The sequence below is a fragment of the Dysidea avara genome, chromosome 7, assembly GCF_963678975.1.
Source record: "Dysidea avara chromosome 7, odDysAvar1.4, whole genome shotgun sequence".
Classification (NCBI taxonomy): domain Eukaryota; kingdom Metazoa; phylum Porifera; class Demospongiae; order Dictyoceratida; family Dysideidae; genus Dysidea; species Dysidea avara.
This window is the reverse complement of record NC_089278.1, coordinates 14125163-14145432: the sequence shown is the minus strand read 5'-3', so window position 1 is coordinate 14145432 and position 20270 is coordinate 14125163. Positions and strand designations below refer to the sequence as shown.

Below are 20270 nucleotides of genomic sequence, written 5' to 3'. Positions count from 1 at the left end.
GCAGATAAGCATATGACAGATAAAAGTTTAGCAAATTACTTGGCTAGCGGAACTGGATGCTTGTCTGCATTGACAACCAGTGAAATTAATGTGTTGGTGCATGTGTTGCTATATTATATGGCTAAGACTCTAACATGAGTTTAATGTACAACGAATAATTTTAACTGTCTGGATACTGAGCTATTATTGATAAGTGATTGGACATGGTTGCTAGGCAAACTGCAGACTAATTGAGAATCATATATATGAGTGTGCATTGTGAGAGAACACCTGCATGACAGTGAGATTGATGATGCCAGAGCCGATATTCACGCTCGTGGATTTTGGGGACGGCGGCAAAGTGCCTTTTTTGACATAAGGGTGTTTCATCCAAATGCATAGAGCTACCGCAATACTTCTATTCCATCTGTATATAAACGTCATGAGCAACAGAAGAAGAGGGAGTATGGTGACCGTGTCCATGAAGTGGAGTTGGCATCTTTCACTCCTTTAGTTTTCTCATCTAAATGCTAGGTAGCTACAAATGAAAAGATTATCATGCATGCATGATAGATTTAATGGAAAAGTAAAAGTGTTTTGATATACTGAAATTCCGTTATTTTCCATTTTCCACTGAAAACTGCTAAAAACACTCTCGGATTCACCTTTAGAGGGCCTAATTTTCAAACTTTTCCTGGGGGAGGGCATGCCCCCAGACCCCCCTATAGGCTGCCACTAATGTAATCATTATTCCAAATAGCTAATTTTGACCATGCATACTGCATGAATCTTACCACTGGGGCCTTGTGGGGGGGCTTGCTATCTTCTAATGTCTGGCTGGTTGCTTATGTAGCTATCCAGCTTGGCCCCCCCCCCCCTTTCAAAAAATCCTAGATCTGCCCCTGATTCTAGTACTTATTCTTCGGGTGTAACTAATCACACTATACTGGACTGAGTTGCCAAAATTGGATTTATTGAGTGTTGCTAGCTATGGGCCTTCAGGGAACCTTCAGCCCACTACTAAATGATTATTATTATGATTATTAGCACTTTACAGTGATCAGCACTGAAGGTCTGACAGCAACATGTGCTGCAGCCTTAGGATTACCTAACCTAATTTCAGGGACTTAGACCTACTGACTTGACTTACTGACTGATAAGGTGTAACAGAAAAGGGGCCAAAGTAAGGAAAAAAAATCTCCAGGATTCGAACTGCAAGTCACCCAATGTCTAGTTGGGGCCACGATGATTATAGACCAATGCAATAAGCAGAAGCTAACTTCTATTGATTTTGTAACTATTTATTATGCTCTGCCCCACTCATAAGCCTTAATATTGCTTACTATTATGCAGATTCAATGTGATAGCTACTTTATGGAGTCTTTTCCAAATCATGTGCAACAAATATGAAAATACAGGGAGTCAAATGCTGCAGAAAAGGCAACACATGGTTAATTCAGTATTATGTAGGCATTTGTGATATATATCAATACAGCAATATATCAATACGGTAAATTAGTGTCATGATACAATACTGCACCTAGACAATATTGGTATCAAAATACTCTAATAGAACAGTCAGTGAGTGTTCTATTAAAAAAGAGTATAATTATAAGAGTGATACAGTAATCTAGTGATCTTTCTACTGCTGTACTCTTACCTGTTTGTTCTTTTAAAATTTAACCCTCAAAGTGGATATTGCTTAACTCACAGAACATTGAGTAATGATGGTTATCTGATATGGTTGGCTATGTTAGCCAGTACGTACCAGTCATGACTAACTATGACCACTTCATTATATCATGATACAGTATCATGGTCATATGTGGTACACAAAATGCACTGTATCGCAAGATCCTATTCAGTATATTACAACAACAGTGAATCAAACAGTAGTATTGTTCAGTAGAATTCTCACTTAATATAAACTTTGCCCACCAAAACGCATCATACAAACTTAACTGTTGTGATCATGGATAATGCGCAAAGCTAGATGAATAAAATAGAAGAGGGAGAATAGGGATCACTGAAAAAGCCATGAAACAAGAAGGGATCGCTGCGGTGGTAATGTAAACCACAAATCTCTATTTTGACTCTGTAATAAATTTTTAGTTACGTGCTCTGTCATTTGAAATGAGTCAAAAATCAAAATAGGGATTTTTGGGTTACATTACCATACCAGCGTGGCTTTTTTCAGTGATCCCTATTCTCCCTTTTAAAATTTTCAATTTTTATTCCTCTAGTTTATGTACTTTTTATTAACCCAGAGCGGATTATGGAATTGTGTTACTGATAATGATGACACTGTCGTGAATAATGTAATTTTGCATTCTGCATAGTAATGCAGTCAACGTTTCAGTACACACATGAAACCATTCAAATTTCAATGTGTATACAAAACCTCCTAAGTAATAGTTAGAGACCTACCATGAGGATCTTTGTGATTTAAAAGACTTAAGGTGAAGCCGAGGTTTTTTAAAGCCATGAAGATCTGAGTTGGTGGTCTCTAACTGACTTATAAAATGGTGTGGGTGTATTTATACTTGAGATTAGATTGATTGATTGCGGGTTGAAAAAAATATCGATCATATCTTGCACAAAATGTGAATCCACAATCACTTTCTACATTGTTATATATAAAAGGAAGCTCACTGAAGTGTGCTGTGTGTTGACTCCCTCAACTGGAGATCAAGAGGTCTCATTCTAGAGAACCTCTCCAGAGGTCTCTTAGGGATTTTAAAGACCTCATTATCTCCCAAAGATCAAAAGGTTTTATGCATAGTATTTTCTAATATGAGCTAAAATTTACATTACTAGTGTTTTTAATAGCTGTCAAATTCAGTGCAAGGATTGTTATCAGATATATATACACTTGACTGCATTATTAGAGTATTTACATGACTGCTCTACCGATTTAATACACAAAGCTAGGTTTTCAGTACACCAGAGGGTTGGCATGGTATATTTGCGGACCCTCCCTTGGTTTGCAAGAATGTAACATCTCCTAGCAACCAAATGGTAGTTAGTGTTAGTCATGCACAGCTCAGACAGTAAGCCATCCTATTACTATTTGTTTCATACCCACTACCACACAGTAGTACACACTCCAAGAGTGACACTCCTATATACCACTTAACCAACAGAGTAACAATTGACTGATTGTCCATATATTGCAATGCTATTACATGTATAGTATCTGATGATGTCATTGCATTTCCCCCAACCCATAGCCACTATACAGGACCACAGTACACAACAATGACTCAGCACTATTACTAGTATAAAAGAGATCACATTGTGAGGTGATCTCACTAGTTCATCAGTAGCTCTACAATGACTGGTAGCTAATAGTAACAGTATATACAGCATGAATAGAATACATTTGCAAAGACAATCTAATCCAAAACAGCCAAGCTGTAAAAAAAGAGTGCGGCCCTGAGAAAGGCTATGGTGAAAAAAGATGTGAAATCCAAGGTGGCGGCCAAGAAATGGCTGTGATGGTAGGTTAATGGTAAAAATTTTAATAACGACAATTCAAGTGAATTTTGTGCCAAGACCAAGCGGCACCAAATTCACCTGAATTGTTGTTATTAAAATTTTTACCATTAACCTACCATCACAGCCATTTCTTGGCCGCCATCTTGGATTTCACATCTTTTTTCACCATAGCCTTTCTCAGGGCCGCACTCTTTTTTTACAGCTTGGCTGTTTTGGATTAGATTTCACTTCTTTTTGTATTTGTATACCCCAAAGCCGGCCATAGGCCGGCTTTAGGGATTTTTAACCTGTCATTTTTTCTTTACTACAGGAAGAAGAAAAGATGAAGCAGGGTGATTTCTTTGTAGCTGACCTCTCTGCAAGGTGATCCTTCTAGCTGATCTCTCTACCGGATGACTTGTTTGTAGCTGAACTCTCTACAGGGTGATTTGTTTGTAGCTGAACTCTCTACAAGGTAACTTCTTCTAGCTGATCTTTCTACAGGGTAATTTGTTTGTAGCTGAATTCTCTACAGGGTGATTTGTTTGCAGCTAAACTGCTGAACTCTCTACAATGTAACTTCTTCTAGCTGAACTCTCTAAGGGTGGCTTGTTTCTAGCTGATCTCTCTACAGGGTGACTTGTTTCTAGCTGAACTCTCTACAGGGTGATTTGTTTGTAGCTGAATTCTCTACAAGGTAACTTCTTCTAGCTGATCTTTCTACAGGGTGATTTGTTTGTAGCTGAATTCTCTACAGGGCAATTTCTTTGCAGCTGAACTCTCAACATGGTAGTTTCTTTGTAGCTGAACTCTCTACAATGTAACTTCTTCTAGCTGAACTCTCTACAGGGTGACTTGTTTCTAGCTGATCTCTCTACAGTGTAACTTGTTTCTAGCTGAACTCTCTACAGGGTGATTTGTTTGTAGCTGAATTCTCTACAAGGTAACTTCTTCTAGCTGATCTTTCTACCGGGTGATTTGCTTGTAGCTGAATTCTCTACAGGGCAATTTGTTTGCAGCTGAACTCTCTACATGGTAGTTTCTTTGTAGCTGAACTCTCTACAATGTAACTTCTTCTAGCTGAACTCTCTACAGGGTGACTTGTTTCTAGCTGAACTCTCTACAGGGTGATTTGTTTGTAGCTGAATTCTCTACAGGGAAATTTGTTTGCAGCTGAACTCTCTACATGGTAGTTTCTTTGTAGCTGAACTCTCTACAATGTAACTTCTTCTAGCTGATCTCTCTACAGGGCAATTTGTATGCAGGTGAACTCTGTACATGGTAGTTTCTTTGTAGCTGAACTCTCTACAATGTAACTTCTTCTAGCTGAACTCTCTACAGGTGATTTGTTTTTAGCTGAATTCTCTACAGGGCAATTTGTTTGCAGCTGAACTCTCTACATGGTAGTTTCTTTGTAGCTGAACTCTCTACAATGTAACTTCTTCTAGCTGATCTCTCTACAGGGCAATATGTTTGCAGCTGAACTCTGTACATGGTAGTTTCTTTGTAGCTGAACTCTCTACAATGCAACTTCTTCTATAGCTGATCTCTCTACAGGGCAATTTGTTTGCAGCTGAATTCTGTACATGGTAGTTTCTTTGTAGCTGAACTCTCTACAATGTAACTTCTTCTAGCTGAACTCTCTACAGGGTGACTTGTTTCTAGCTGAACTCTCTACAGGGTGATTTGTTTGTAGCTGAATTCTCTACAGGGCAATTTGTTTGCAGCTGAACTCTCTACATGGTAGTTTCTTTGTAGCTGAACTCTCTACAATGTAACTTCTTCTAGCTGATCTCTCTACAGGGCAATATGTTTGCAGCTGAACTCTGTACATGGTAGTTTCTTTGTAGCTGAACTCTCTACAATGCAACTTCTTCTATAGCTGATCTCTCTACAGGGCAATTTGTTTGCAGCTGAACTCTGTACATGGTAGTTTCTTTGTAGCTGAACTCTCTACAATGTAACTTCTTCTAGCTGAACTCTCTACAGGGTGACTTGTTTCTAGCTGAACTCTCTACAGGGTGATTTGTTTGTAGCTGAATTCTCTACAGGGCAATTTGTTTGCAGCTGAACTCTCTACATGGTAGTTTCTTTGTAGCTGAACTCTCTACAATGTAACTTCTTCTAGCTGATCTCTCTACAGGGCAATTTGTTTGCAGCTGAACTCTGTACATGGTAGTTTCTTTGTAGCTGAACTCTCTACAATGCAACTTCTTCTATAGCTGATCTCTCTACAGGGCAATTTGTTTGCAGCTGAACTCTGTACATGGTAGTTTCTTTGTAGCTGAAACTCTCTACAATGTAACTTCTTCTAGCTGAACTCTCTACAGGGTGACTTGTTTCTAGCTGAACTCTCTACAGGGTGATTTGTTTGTAGCTGAATTCTCTACAGGGCAATTTGTTTGCAGCTGAACTCTCTACATGGTAGTTTCTTTGTAGCTGAACTCTCTACAATGTAACTTCTTCTAGCTGATCTCTCTACAGGGCAATTTGTTTGCAGCTGAACTCTGTACATGGTAGTTTCTTTGTAGCTGAACTCTCTACAATGTAACTTCTTCTAGCTGAACTCTCTACATGGTGACTTGTTTCTAGCTGATCTCTCTACAGGGTGACTTGTTTCTAGCTGAACTCTCTACAGGGTGATTTGTTTGTAGCTGAACTCTCTACAAGGTAACTTCTTCTAGCTGATCTTTCTAGAAGGTGATTTGTCTGTAGCTGAATTCTCTACAGGGCAATTTGTTTGCTGCTGAACTCTCTACAATGTAATTTCTTCTAGCTGAACTCTCTACAGGTGACTTGTTTCTAGCTGATCTCTCTACAGGGTGACTTGTTTCTAGCTGCACTCTCTACAGGGTGATTTGTTGTAACTGAATTCTCTACAGGGCGATTTGTTTGCAGCTGAACTCTCTACATGGTAGTTTCTTTGTAGCTGAACTTTCTACAATACAACTTCTTCTAGCTGAACTCTCTACAGGATGACTTGTTTCTAGCTGATCTCTGTACAGGGTGACTTGTTCCTAGCTGAACTCTCTACAGGTGATTTGTTTGCAGCTGAACTCTCTTACATGGTGGTTTCTTTGTAGCTGAACTCTCTACAATGTAACTTCTTCTAGCTTAACTCTCTACAGGATGACTTGTTTCTAGCTGATCTCTCTACAGGGTGATCTTTTCGTAGCTGAAGTCTGTACAGAGTGGTTTGTTTGCAACTGAACTCTCTTACATGGTGGTTTCTTTGTAGCCGAACTCTCTACAAAGTGACTTCTTCTAGCTGATCTATCTACAGGATGACTTGTTTCTAACTGAACTCTCTATAGTGGATCTGTTCATAGCGGAACTTTCTACTGGGCGATTTGTTTGCAGCAAACTCTTTGCATGATTGTTTCTTTGTAACTGAACTCTCTACAAGGTAACTTCTTCTAGCTGATCTCTCTACAGGGCAATTTGTTTGTAGCTGAATTCTCTACAGGGTGATTTATTTTAGCTGAACTCTCTACAGGATGGCTTCTTTGTAGATGAACTCTCTATTAGGTACCTTCTTCTAGCTGATCTGACTACAGGGTGACTTGTTTGTAGCTGAATTCCCTACAGAATAACTTGCAATGTAATATAACTGAGTAAATTATACATGCAACTGAATGCTTTATTAGGGTGACTGTTCTATTAGAGTATCTCGATCTCGCATTTGCTGCACGTAGTTGCCTTTCGAATCATAACTCAGTGATTTGTAATCCGATTCTTCTGTACTACTGCAAGAACTTTCTATGATGATTATTCCAGCTACATACAGATTTTCAGCTCGTTGCTCTAAGCGGTTTGTCTGGTAGACACGAAAACTAATAATTTTTTTATTCATAAAAATCGATCGCGTAATTTTGACACAGGTTGGGTTTTGTGTCATATCTCCATGGTCTTTATCTCGATTCCTTTCAAACCACAAAAAGGCACTCCTACGATGGTTGCTCCATCTACATATCAATTTTCAACTGATTCCTCCAAGGGGTTTACCCTGTAGGCGTGACAGACCTTCGACCTTATTTTACGCAAATAATCGATCATAACTCCGTGAATGTTCATCAGATTCCTACCAAAGTTGGTACGGAGATCCGCCTTAATGAGCCCTTTAAGTGTGCCAAATTTTAGCCTAATCCGAGCACGAATTCGTGTTTTATGGCGAATTTTGCGAAGTGTGCGAAATGAAGAAGATGAAGAAGAAGAAAAAAACGAAGAAATTAAAACGAAATTTTGTTCGCTCGTATCTCGGAAATGGCTGGAGCGATTTTCTTCAAATTTGGTATGTAGACTCCCCTAACTGGGCGGCACGTCTCTAGCAAATTTGGTGCCAATCGGATAAGGGATCACAGAGCTACATAGGTGTGAAAATTGCGTTTTCTTTCTTCCTGTTAATATACTCACGGTGTGGCGCGCCGGCTTCTTGGGCCGCACGACACACTATCGTGTGTCTTGATAAGTAACATAGATTATTTGTCATGCTAACAACCTGTGCCAGCAGACAAAAAAAATTAATGGTAGGAGCAGTGTTGCTCACAACTGTTATAGCAAGGGCAAAGAAAAGGTAAGTACATGAATAATTGGGTTTAAGCCGGGTTCTGAAAAATTGTTCCACAGTTGCTCGTAAACCACTGACTGGATTGGGTCCAATTGCATTATATTTGTTGCACATACAAGACACAAGATACTCCAATAGAGCAGTCAATCCTCATATCTAATGTCATAGTGCATACTTTTAAAATGAGCTTGCAACAATATAATAGTGCTAGCCAAAGTTTCTGGGAAGTATGTCCCCAAATTCTAAATTTTTGCTACTGAAATTGGCTGCCTCACTCAATGTCTTCATCTGCTATAAGCCCAAGTAATACCTGCATGTACCTGGGTAGCAGTATAATTACCTAGAATCTAATGCCTCTCCAGAGTCGGGTCATATGAACTACTAAATTCCTTTACACAGCATATATGACATCTGTGCTGAGAGTCAGTGGTAGCAAGGGAATCCTCCAAATTGCAAGACCCCAGCTGATTTTTTGTTTGATGGAATCACTTTCTGCTCACTCTCCATTGAAAAGCATTCCATGAACCTTCTGTCAAAATTTTTAATTGTAACATATCAGCCATTTGCTCTGTGATTGACTGTGAAGGATTACATTACTGCTTCATACCTATACTGTAGCATTCATGTAAACTGTGCATGCATTGCATGTTGCCATATGACATGTCTCTTTATATTATGTATTGTTATCATCTTCAAATTAAATGTATTGTAATGATTTAATTGTAATTATACCGATAAAAGATAGCTATTCTGACAACTGGTTAAGGGTTATATACAAATTGGTATAACTTCACATGTACTGATTGTTCTCTGTCCCCATTGGAGCACACATATATAGCTAACGTACAATATATAGCTACTATAATTCTTGTGTGGCAATAATATACCCTTTATATCATGCATACAATTCCTCAAAATAGAACATCCACTCTACAGCAGAATACATGTGGTGGCAAAACATTTCAATAAATACTGATTTGAATTTAAAAAAAGATTTGTAGAGGCGCTATACATACAGACATATAAAACTATCCCTTCCATATTGCCTTTGATATACATAATCAGCTGGTGTTTATAGCTTCATGCCACACTGTATAATAATGTTAGTATATCTTCTGCATGGGGAGTATGTTTGTAGGGATGTCATTCAACAGATCTAGAATTACAATTGTTGCTGAATAAGCTAGCTGTCGTCTTTATATATAAGAACTCAGAATATAACATGTCACTTGAGAAAATAATATACAATAATCACCTTAAACTGGAATGTTCAACAAATAATCACCTTAAACTGAAACGTTCAACAAAAAATTAAACCATTTGCAAAATGATAACAGCTACGTACCAAGAACTAAATATTGAAGTCATATTAAACTTAAAACACTCAAAGTTTCACTGGCTCAGATATTTCTTGTAATTAATTAAGGTTGTTTTCCATAATTTGAATTAAGACATCATATCAGACAGTTCTTCATGGCAGTATTTTTGTCACAAGCTATCATGCATGAAATTGCAGCAAGCATGCACTCTTACCATTTAATCACCAGAATAACAATAGACAGATGATCCATACCACATTGCTGGCTATACACATAATGATGTCACTGTATTTCCCCAATAATATCCCCTTACCACACCTATTATATACAAGACCACAATACACAACAATGACTTTGCTAGTATAAAAGAGATCACATTGTGAGGTGATCACTAGTTCATCAGTAGCTCTATACAATGACTACAACTACTATTACTACAATAATACTATCACTGGCTATTGGGATACTGCCACTCTCTCTAGCTAGCAGTCAAGCTAATGTATACCATGTTGACAATTGCTGTGATCTAGGATATGGTTACTTCACCTTCTCCAGGAAGACTAGAGAGTCAGGAATTTATTTAATTCCCAATGTCTGCAGGAATGATCATTTGGAGGCTGAGGCTTATTGTGACACTATCAATGGAGGAGGAGGATGGTTAGTGGCACAGAGGAGACAAGATGGAACTGAAGACTTTAACAGGACCTGGGTTGAGTATGAAGATGGATTTGGAAAGTTGACTGGAGAGTTTTGGTATGGACTCAGGGCCCTCTATTGTCTCACTGGCCAAGGTGGTTGGGAAATGAGAATGGACATCAAGTTAGCTGATGGTACTAAAGTCTTCCTCCATTATGAACAGTTTAAAGTTGCATCAGCTAAAGACAAGTACAAACTAACTGTTGGAGGATTCCAGGGGACCACTACTGATCCAATGGCATACAGCAATGGGATGAATTTCACCACTAAAGACAGCGATAATGATATAGATTCCAGAAACTGTGCATTAGCTAGTGGTCCCAGTGTACCTCGTGGAGGATGGTGGTACAGACAATGCTGGCGTGTAAACCCCAACAATTTCTACAAACAATACTATGGAGTTAAGCTCAACAACAACTGGCACACTCTACCATTTGTGGAGATGAAGATCAGACCAGTTCAGTGTAACATTTAACACACAACACTCACACAATGTGCACATTTGTATAAATTTTTTTCACAGTTGTTTTTAGTAAATAATAATCTGCAAGCACTAAACAAAGCTTTTGGTAATTCTTAGTTCCTTCCAGGGACAACCAAATGTGAATCATTAGTACAGTGGAACCTCAGTTATCCAACCTTTTGGAACCAGGGGTGGTCCATAAGTCTGAAAAGTCCATATCTCTGAAAATAACAGCATAAAGAAAAATTTTAAAAATATCAACTACCCTAATAGAACAGTTGCTAAACTAATAGAGCAGCTGTTTCCATAGTTCAGTTAATCGAGGAATCTGGATAAGTGAGGTCAGGATAACTGAGGTTCCACTGTATTGGCAGCAGTAGCAATATTAAACTGAGCAATAAGTTGGCCACTTGAGAAAACTTTGGGCAAATATTTTAAAAGCTCACAAACGTCACATATTTGAGCCTTGGAACAAACTATTCACTGTTCAATACAAGTATGATTAGGAGTTTGCAATAATGTCTTTTGAATAGATGGACATTGTTAAAAATAATAGTAGATATTCTCACACATTTTATGATGGTACAGAAAACACTAGGGGTTCACTTGCACAGTTTCAAAGTATGTATATATCCCAGCATAAAATCATGTGACTACCAACAGCAGGTTTCACATAGCAAAGGACAATTTAGGCAGCATAACATATAATTGTGCGAAAACTGTGAATCTCACCACTCTACAATATAGTTAGCTATCTGTCAACTATAGTACAATATTATTGTGTTCATCCAATTTATAATCTACTTGAAGGAAGATATAGGCATCTGACACATATAGGAGTACTCTTGTGGAGGTCTTCATAACTAATGAACTTCTTACTGCACCACATGGGCTGTGTACACCTCTCATCGCTGGTGGACCTCTCATTCTCATCGCTCCAGTTGATCCATCCCATAGAAGCCTTTTCTTTGGTGTAGACTCTGTCATGACCATTCTGGTTGTACTCCCCATGTACTATGTGATGATCACTGTCATGGATCTGGTTTAACAATTTTACCTCACAATGTCCCCCTCAGTGGCCAACTTAACCGATCATCATATGGACCCTTCATGAGGAGGAGGTAGATCTGGATTATAGAGATTATTGCCAGTAACCCCAATGTTTGCTTGAACATTCAAACACATCTTACAATTGGTATAAAACAATTCACTAAACCAACCTTTATTTTTTATGGTCTCCTTGCATGTGAGCGCTGAAACCATTGGTTCTGCCATCACTATTATCACTGGAACATTTTTATTACCTGATAAATTCAGTGCTCTAGTATAGATGGATGCTTCCCAAGTGGATAAGGCACTTTTAAATAATTCACTGTTTTGTACCAGTTTATCAATTTTTGTTTGGATTTCAGTTCCGAGATTTGCTACCAATTTTCGTTGAATGGCTTCTGATTCCTGCTTAAGTTTGTCTTCTAAAGTTTTACAGAGCTCATCTGTTTTATTCTTAGCTTAGCACACCTCTGCAATTAAAATAGCTACTATGAAAAATATGAATGATTTCTGTTACAAAGGGAAACCATTTCGCACCACCTCCAAATCAACACCTTGCACTGTCAGCAAGATAAATGGGACACTGGTAAGTCCATGAAGAATGCATTGTACGTACAACCTTGAATAGTGAAAAAATCAAGCCGTTAAGTAGCCTTAGCCGTTATCGAGTTATGCTTGTCTGAAGGCATCAGTTAGTTAGTCAGTCACTAGAAAATTCTGTTTAATATATTTATTTTAAAATTCCATAGTAACTTGTTAAAAATGTTTCGGGTTGATCTGAAGGCTATTTTAGGTTTACATGGTTTTACCTAGCCAATACTGCCTCCTCCTCGTCGGGGAAAAGTGAGGGTGGTTTTTGAGTGGGCCATACCCAAACCTTTGTGGACCCTACTATACAGTGATCCACAACAACAAAAAATATGGTGTTAATCGATTCAGAGTATCAATGTAATTGTTAATATTTTGGCTGCAATGCATTCAGGTAAAGTGCAGCTCATTTTATAATGGTCCATACGGTGTGTGTGGTCATGATTATACTGAAAAATACAAGCAATTTACTATAAACATGTTCTTGCTACACACAAACATGTTTTCATGTTCATTTATATGTTGCATGCATGTAGAGCTAAGAAGTGTACGTTTGTAAGGTTTCCTTGGTTCAAAGCTTTTCAAAAATATTAATAATGGTGGTTTTGCCATTGTAATTTGAAGATGTCTCTAAGTAAAAAGAGAAGTTCTACATCTATAATCAGATCAAGAAAGTCTACAAAAGAACAAAATAATGGTGGAGTTTATAAAGAATTGCGTATACCTTTGGTAGCTGTTTCTTGATTCTAAGAGTGCAAAATTGTATATACTTCAGATGTAGTCGTGGGATAAATGATTTGCTTGTGAATAGCATATACTTTATTGAGCTAACAACACATAGCCATATATATATATAGTACTACACAATCCAAATGATTAGTACACATAGTACTTCATATAGGCACAGGACATATAGATTTGCATCATGTGTAAAACTGGTTAGATGTGTGAGACTAGTGTAAAACATATATATCTACATGCTAGCGTAAAACATGCTATGTAGTCTCATATATAGTAAGAAGAATGTATGTCAAGAAGAAACCAAAGCTGAACCCAACCCTAACACTAATACTACTTTTCATGTCCCCTAAAGTCGAATGCTTGGGGCAACTACTAGACGCATCCCCTAAAGTCGAATGCTTGGGGCAACTACTAGATGCGAAAATAAAAACCTTTTAGTTCAGTAACCACTTCCTATATAATTTATGTAGTTTCCTTCTGTTAGCTAACCACAATGTCATTCGTGATGGTACTCCCTTTACCACAAGCATGACTTGGCATGACTAAACACATAATTATGGCATAGAAGATATGGAACTTTCAATGCATACAGTATAACTGTGAATATATGTAGGTCAAAACACAGGGCCCATGTGTAACTTGCCTTGAACTTTGTGCAGTTGTTGTCAACTTACACGTGTTCTTCAATTGTGAAAGCTAGGTTTAAATGAAAGCCAGGCTCAAGGGCTTCCGGCTATGAGTATAACATAAATTTCTATGATGTACACATGAAGATTGAGACAGAATACATGATAATGTGTAAGTGTACAGATGCGTTTAGAAACAAACTGTTTCCTAGTAAGCTATATTACTGTAGCATATAGTCAAAACAATACCTTTTAATGCTGCCATGCAATAAGATGAATGTGAAAACTCACTCAATAAGTAATACCTAATGTATACGGACAAGTGATGCATGCAGCAGGGAGACCATGACCATCATCAACACTGCTCCTACTATACTGACTTGCAGACTCAATCAATAATCTCTGCATGCAAACTTTACATAACGATATACAGGCAATACACAAATAAGAGCATTTAACTTAGTAGAATTAGCAACTTCTAGATGCATGATATTGTATACAAAATAATGTTAAACCAACATCAGCTTGAAATTAGAATGTTCCATCCCACTGATTAACATAAACAGTAAAAATTTGATGAGACTAGATATAAAGTTTAGCAAATTACTTGGCAAGCAGAACTGGATGCTTGTCTGCTTTGACAACCAGTGAAATTAATGTGTTGGTGCATGTGTTGCTATATTATATGGCTAAGACTCTAACGTGAGTTTAATGTACAACGAATAATTTTAACTGTCTGGATACTTGGAGCTATTATTGATAAGTGATTGGACATGGTTGCTAGGCAAACTGTAGGCTAATTGAGAATCATATATATGAGTGTGCATTGTGAGAGAACACTTGCATGACAGTGAGATAGAACTTTTGTATCTCACAAGACGTTATGTGTGTGTGTGTGTGTGTGTGTGTGTGTGTGTGTGTGTGTGTGTGTGTGTGTGTGTGTGTGTGTGTGTGTGTGTGTGTGTGTGTGTGTGTGTGTGTGTGTGTGTGTGTGTGTGTGCATGTAGCTATATGTGTCCTATATCTAATACATTGCTGGTCCCAGTCCATCATTTATTGAAATCATTGCAAGCAAACTCTTAAATGAAGTTTAACCAGAGTTAATCGAGGTAGGTCATGGAATGGAGTTTACGGGTATCTGTAATCCAGCTCTGCAGTAAATGCAGATTTGAACGTGCACCGCACCATCATCAGAGTCTTGTAGTTTATTACTTATGTCATTACAGAATTCTGTAGATTTCAATTTTCAATTCAGTTTGTTTACATTATTTGGTTAAAGTTTGCGTGCTAATGTTGATTCTCTCTAATTTGGTGTTTACTAAATTCCTATGATAGCTATACATTATTGCTGTAACATTTTACAAGGCAAAAATAAATACCAAGTTTTTAGTATGATATCATAACCATGTTATTAATTTGTCACAGTTATTATTGTAACGAGTACATTAATATGTTTATTTATTGTATAGTTACGTGTATATCTTTGTGATTTGTTATTTCATTATATAGACAAAACCTATACTAGCTATAGTCTATACAGATGGAATTTACAATTTCTCTGATGACACTTTGTGGGTATAGCTGTGCAGAGTGTTCACAAGTTACATACAATACGGATACATTTCTCAGTTAGATGGATGTTCACAAAAGATAGAGCTTGCCCCAGTTTACATAGTCTCTCATATACATATAAACAAATGTACACACATCATTATGTAAATATTAATGCATACTAATACATCTTCAAATAAGAATTGCATCTCACTTCAACTAGACTATATATAATATACAACAATGAGGCACCCGTACATCAATTAGAAAATTATACTAATTGACTTGGTTCTGTATATATGCATGAGCCCCCCCCCCACCCAACCTCAGTACAAACTTTTTTTGATGACAGAAATACAATAAACAGTATTACTTGTTCCATTAGAGTGCCATTTGTAGCTGAAACATTAAATACTTCATAGGACACTTCAGCCATGTAGAGTACAACAACAAGAGTGATATTTATCCCAACTGTAGCTGCTAGAGCAGTGACAACTTGCACTTTGGTTGTTGACAGTTCACAACAACTTTTATTAACCAAGAAATATAAACTGAGTCCAGTGGAAAGTAGTACAACCTCTAATACTACAAGTACAGCAAACTCTCCAAATATTATGACAGGAAACAAAACACTTTCAACATTATAATCACTACTGAAACAAAATGAACCTTCTTTAGAGTAAATATCCCCACTAATAGCAAAGTTAATGAGTATTGCTAACAAGAAACATGATGTGGTCAACACCAACACGAAAACGACATACTTCACCATCAGACGTACTTTGTTCACTGGGTCATTCTCTGTCATTTTATATGTTTTGTACATCAGATGTGCAAAGTGAAACAAGATTACAATTTTGGCTGCTTGATAGGCAAGTATTAGGTAGAATACAATGCTAACAAGTGTAACACAAACCCATGGCTTCTCATTTCCACCAGTAAAAAAATTATTATTGAGAACACCTATCAGAAAAACTGTGAATAATACCACTATACTACACATTATCATGACTAGCATGCCCGACAACGTCTGTAAGTCCTTAATCATCAAGTGTAGAATAATATTACCAATTGCTACCAGTATAGTAACAGAGTATATTCCCATCAGAATTATAAATGCTGTAAGAGAAACAGTATCATTTCCTTCTTCGCTATGGCATCTACTACCATTTGATGGAGCAATGAAAATCACTGTACTATTATTCGTAGTACTCATTATAACATGTTCAGTTTTATTAACAATGTCCTGTAATTCACTGGTGAAATTATCACTAACTCTGATTGTATTCTGATTAACAAAACAATACTGAGACTCATTCAGTGATATTATCTCAACACTATCATCATCTATCACACTTGGTAGAGTGTTAACATTTACAAGTAATCCAAAGAGTACTTGAACAACTTTTAAAATACCATGCTTGTCTTTGCCTTGCTTCAGCATTTTAGGTCCCTACAAACTAAGGCTATAGTTCTGAGATGTGTCATGACTACAGCTCACTATTTATGGATAAGTGCTTGAATGGTTTCACTATGCAGCATGCATGATTGCACAAAAAGATTGCAGACACATGCAGTTACACATTTACGCATAATCATATCAGTATCCAGCGCTATCAGATGCTTTCCAAGTCATTCAAAGGCATTGGGCCATATTTCCAAAAAAATCCTTTGGAAATGTGGCCCTTCCAATGACTTGGAAAGCACCTGAAAGATGATCATTTTTTGCAGTGTAGTACACATGATAGAGTCTGTATTGTTGGTCAAGTGATGTCTGTAGTCTAAAGGTTAAATGGCAATGACACTAACACATCTTACCGTGTTGTGCTGATGCACCTCATTTCTTCCCTGATATGATCAATGCAGTCCAATTATGTAGTGTACTAGCTATGAAAACGATGCCTCACAGTGAGACATTTTGCATGCACAACACCGGATCATGTATTGAGAGAAGTATGTATGCATTGTTGCATGGTATCTGGCCATTGACTACATAACAATTGATCTTGTCCATGTATAATGTACTAGCTAAGATTACTTGAGTCAGCAGAGACTGATCCCTAACCTGATTGTTTTGTGTGTGATATGCATGACAGGTGATACCAAATCAATATGATAGTTCTGTATTGTGACATAGTTATTTCATATTCATGAACATTTGATTCTGGCTTCCTAAAAGTCGAAACTACCACAAAATGCTCTCTACCAGAAGAAGAAAGATATCTTACAAACATGGTCATCTTTCTGCTTAAACTTAATACTCCCTTGCACAATGGCACTTCCTTGGTTTTCTAAATTACACTGCATACTTTGCTTACAGAAACCACTAAGTACGAATGAATAACCATACCCCTTGTACACAAATTTCTACTGTTATAGTTGCCGGTAAAATAAAATTTGATGTTTACATTATATAAACTATAGAAATGTTCTGATCCATGCTAAGGAAATAACTATCAAGAATATTTCTAGTACACCATCCATCTCTCAACCAGACAGCACACCATTTTGAAATAACTATTATTATGATTACCAGGAGAGCATTAAATAAAAACTACACTAATCAGATTTGTTATATTAATTCACTTTTGTAATTATCTTGTCCCTGACTATCCTTGATTCCTTGCAATAAGCTATCAACTTCATCATCAGTCAATTTTATCAAATTAAAACAGCAAGAAACTTAGCAATAATAGTGCAATATAAAAAGAACCAGTACATGTTTAACTGATGGTATAACAGTTAACCTATACCCAAGCTAGTAAGCACATGTCGGAGTTCAGCAGAGTTGGTTCCATTCCCATCTTTATCCAAGACCTTCAATGAAATCCTCTATCGATTTTTCTTGTTTCTTATACCGGCCTGATAAGTAGAAATTCCTCAAAGCTTTTTCTGCCTGCAGTGTGAAAAGACAGAGTACACATATTATGACAAAGGTATAAAGCATGCAACTCCTTAGAAACATAACTCAATAATGGACTTACAGTGGTTGTGTACATATAAAAACTTACAATGACTATAATCAGTCATAAATTATAACAAACCAAACAAAATTATTAACTAATCTCCTATAAAAGGACCCAATAAAGGTGGCAAATCAACCAAATATCGATACTAAATGAGTATTAATGTATAATTATAAACTGTGTAACTTACAATATTAAAGTCCCCCACTCTTTGGCCTGTTCCATAGCCCCTGCTTGAGTGCTACACAGTTATAGCATTTGTTATAACTGATGGCAAGTATTCTCAACAACTTAATCCATATCTATAACTGAAAAGGCTTGCTTACTAATACATAAATAAGTTAGGTGACTCTGAGATTCCATAACTTGTATTGACAGGCCAGCCGCACCTTGTGGGACACCAGATTGAGTAAAATGATTAATTCTTATTAACCATTACCCTTGTGCCAGCACTTTAATTTTCAGCCAGTTACTTCTTCCAGAAGATTTGCATCAAATGCACCTAATTTTAGATGTTCAATGAACAAGCCAAGGATCTATATACCACCATAACTTTATAATGATCAGTGAGGATGTCAGAAACTGTACTATGATAGCTATTAATTTATTATATGATGTGTATTGTTGTCGCAAGTTTGTCAAACAGTATGGCCCGGTGGTACTGTTTTAATAAGCAGGGATCCCCCTAAAATGATGTGCACCGCCTAAAATGCCACCTTTAAAATCCATAGATTACACACACCCTCCATAATCTATGAAAAATCATCCTAGAAACATCTAACTCAACAGCAACTTTATGGAATAATATTAACATCAAATAACACGAAAACACTTAGCTAAAGGTGGCTGGATACAGAATTTTTTAAAAAAATTGAATTTTCATCTGCCTGCCTTATCCTGGGCTGTCTACAGAAGCAGTCGTAACAAGGTTACCGGCATGGTGCATTTAGCTAAACAGCAAGACAGCAGTATTTTTCTGACCTTACAGGGACGTAGGAAGGGGGGTTCCAAGGGGTTCAGGAACCCCCCTGTAAAATTTAGACATCTGCAAGCAGGATCCTATTAAACACACCATTTAGTATGGCAGGACAAAATGAGCGAGCAATATAACAACACAACAATTAATAAAGCTTGCATTCATCTCTCAGGGAAGGATTTACAGAGGTAACATGAACTCTCTTCAAAACTTGTTAAGAAGATCGATATACTCTAATAGAGCAATCAGGTATAAAGCAGTCAGCTATATACTCTAATAGAGCAGTCAGGTATACTCTAATAGAACGTGCATGTAAATATCCATATCCATATGAAGTTTTTCAGACATTCCAACATTAAATGCAAAACTTAGCATGACCTTATACTGCTGTAGCTTTGGTGTGCAGTGTTTAAAGATATAGACCTCCAGTAATTTATTATTATTTAATTATTTTAATTTTATTTTTATCTAATTTGTCAAAATGACAGGGTGGCACCAAAAGGCATAGCCTGTACAAGGGTGCTTCCCTAAACACATACATTACAAAAATAACACTACAAAGACAAAAGATAACAACACAACAGTACACTACAAAGAAAAGAAACAATAGTTACAATAAACAAAACACACAGAGAGCGAAATTATCACTTGTGTTATGCAATATGAATTCATGCTATGCATATTTGTATAGTTATAATGTTTTGATTGTAAGTCATGATATTTGTATCAGTGGATTTATGGTTCCTATACCAGTGAGATAACTATCACTTACAGAATACTATGTTATGTGTCTCTATGTGCTATGCTGCCTATTTCCACTAGGTAGTTTTATCTAGTACTAGCTTCATCTCAGGGGCACTTATATGCATTATAATTAATGTGCTTTTTGCATAAAATATAGCAATTTGCTGAGTTTTGATTCATTAAAATATTGAAAATCTCTCAGCGGCAAGTTTTGGAGGAATTTTCAACATTAATGTCTTCCCATCAAAAAGTGTATATTGTTAATCATGCGATACCATTAACCGTGCAGCATTTTTGCAGAAAAGACCATTGATGACCTACCATCTTCCTCTATCTCACCATTGTCTTATATTGATTTTGTGCAGATGTACCAGACCTGTCTCTTCCTGAAGTTCACCAATGTGATGTTCTACAGTATATTCAAGCTTTGGATATTCATAAAGCAGTGGGGATAAATGGGATTCCAACAAGGTTGTTTAAGCTGTTCCTTATGGTATGGCTGTGAGTCTAACAAAACCAATTAATAA

The 20270-nt window shown here is 37.0% G+C and overlaps 1 protein-coding gene across 1 annotated transcript; it reads left to right on the top strand.

Moving 5' to 3' along the window:
• Nucleotides 1-9728: 9728 nt before the first annotated feature.
• LOC136260756 (fibrinogen-like protein A) lies at nt 9729-10600 on the top strand. The gene has a single exon (XM_066054614.1). It carries the CDS (start codon nt 9758-9760, stop codon nt 10511-10513), a length of 756 nt encoding a protein of 251 aa, XP_065910686.1. The 5' UTR covers nt 9729-9757; the 3' UTR covers nt 10514-10600.
• The last annotated feature ends 9670 nt before the right edge of the window (nt 10601-20270 follow it).

What these genes read in the sequence shown, in the direction of transcription:
- LOC136260756 (XM_066054614.1), top strand. Translation starts at nt 9,758, where the DNA reads ATGACTACAACTACTATTACTACAATAATACTATCACTGGCTATTGGG.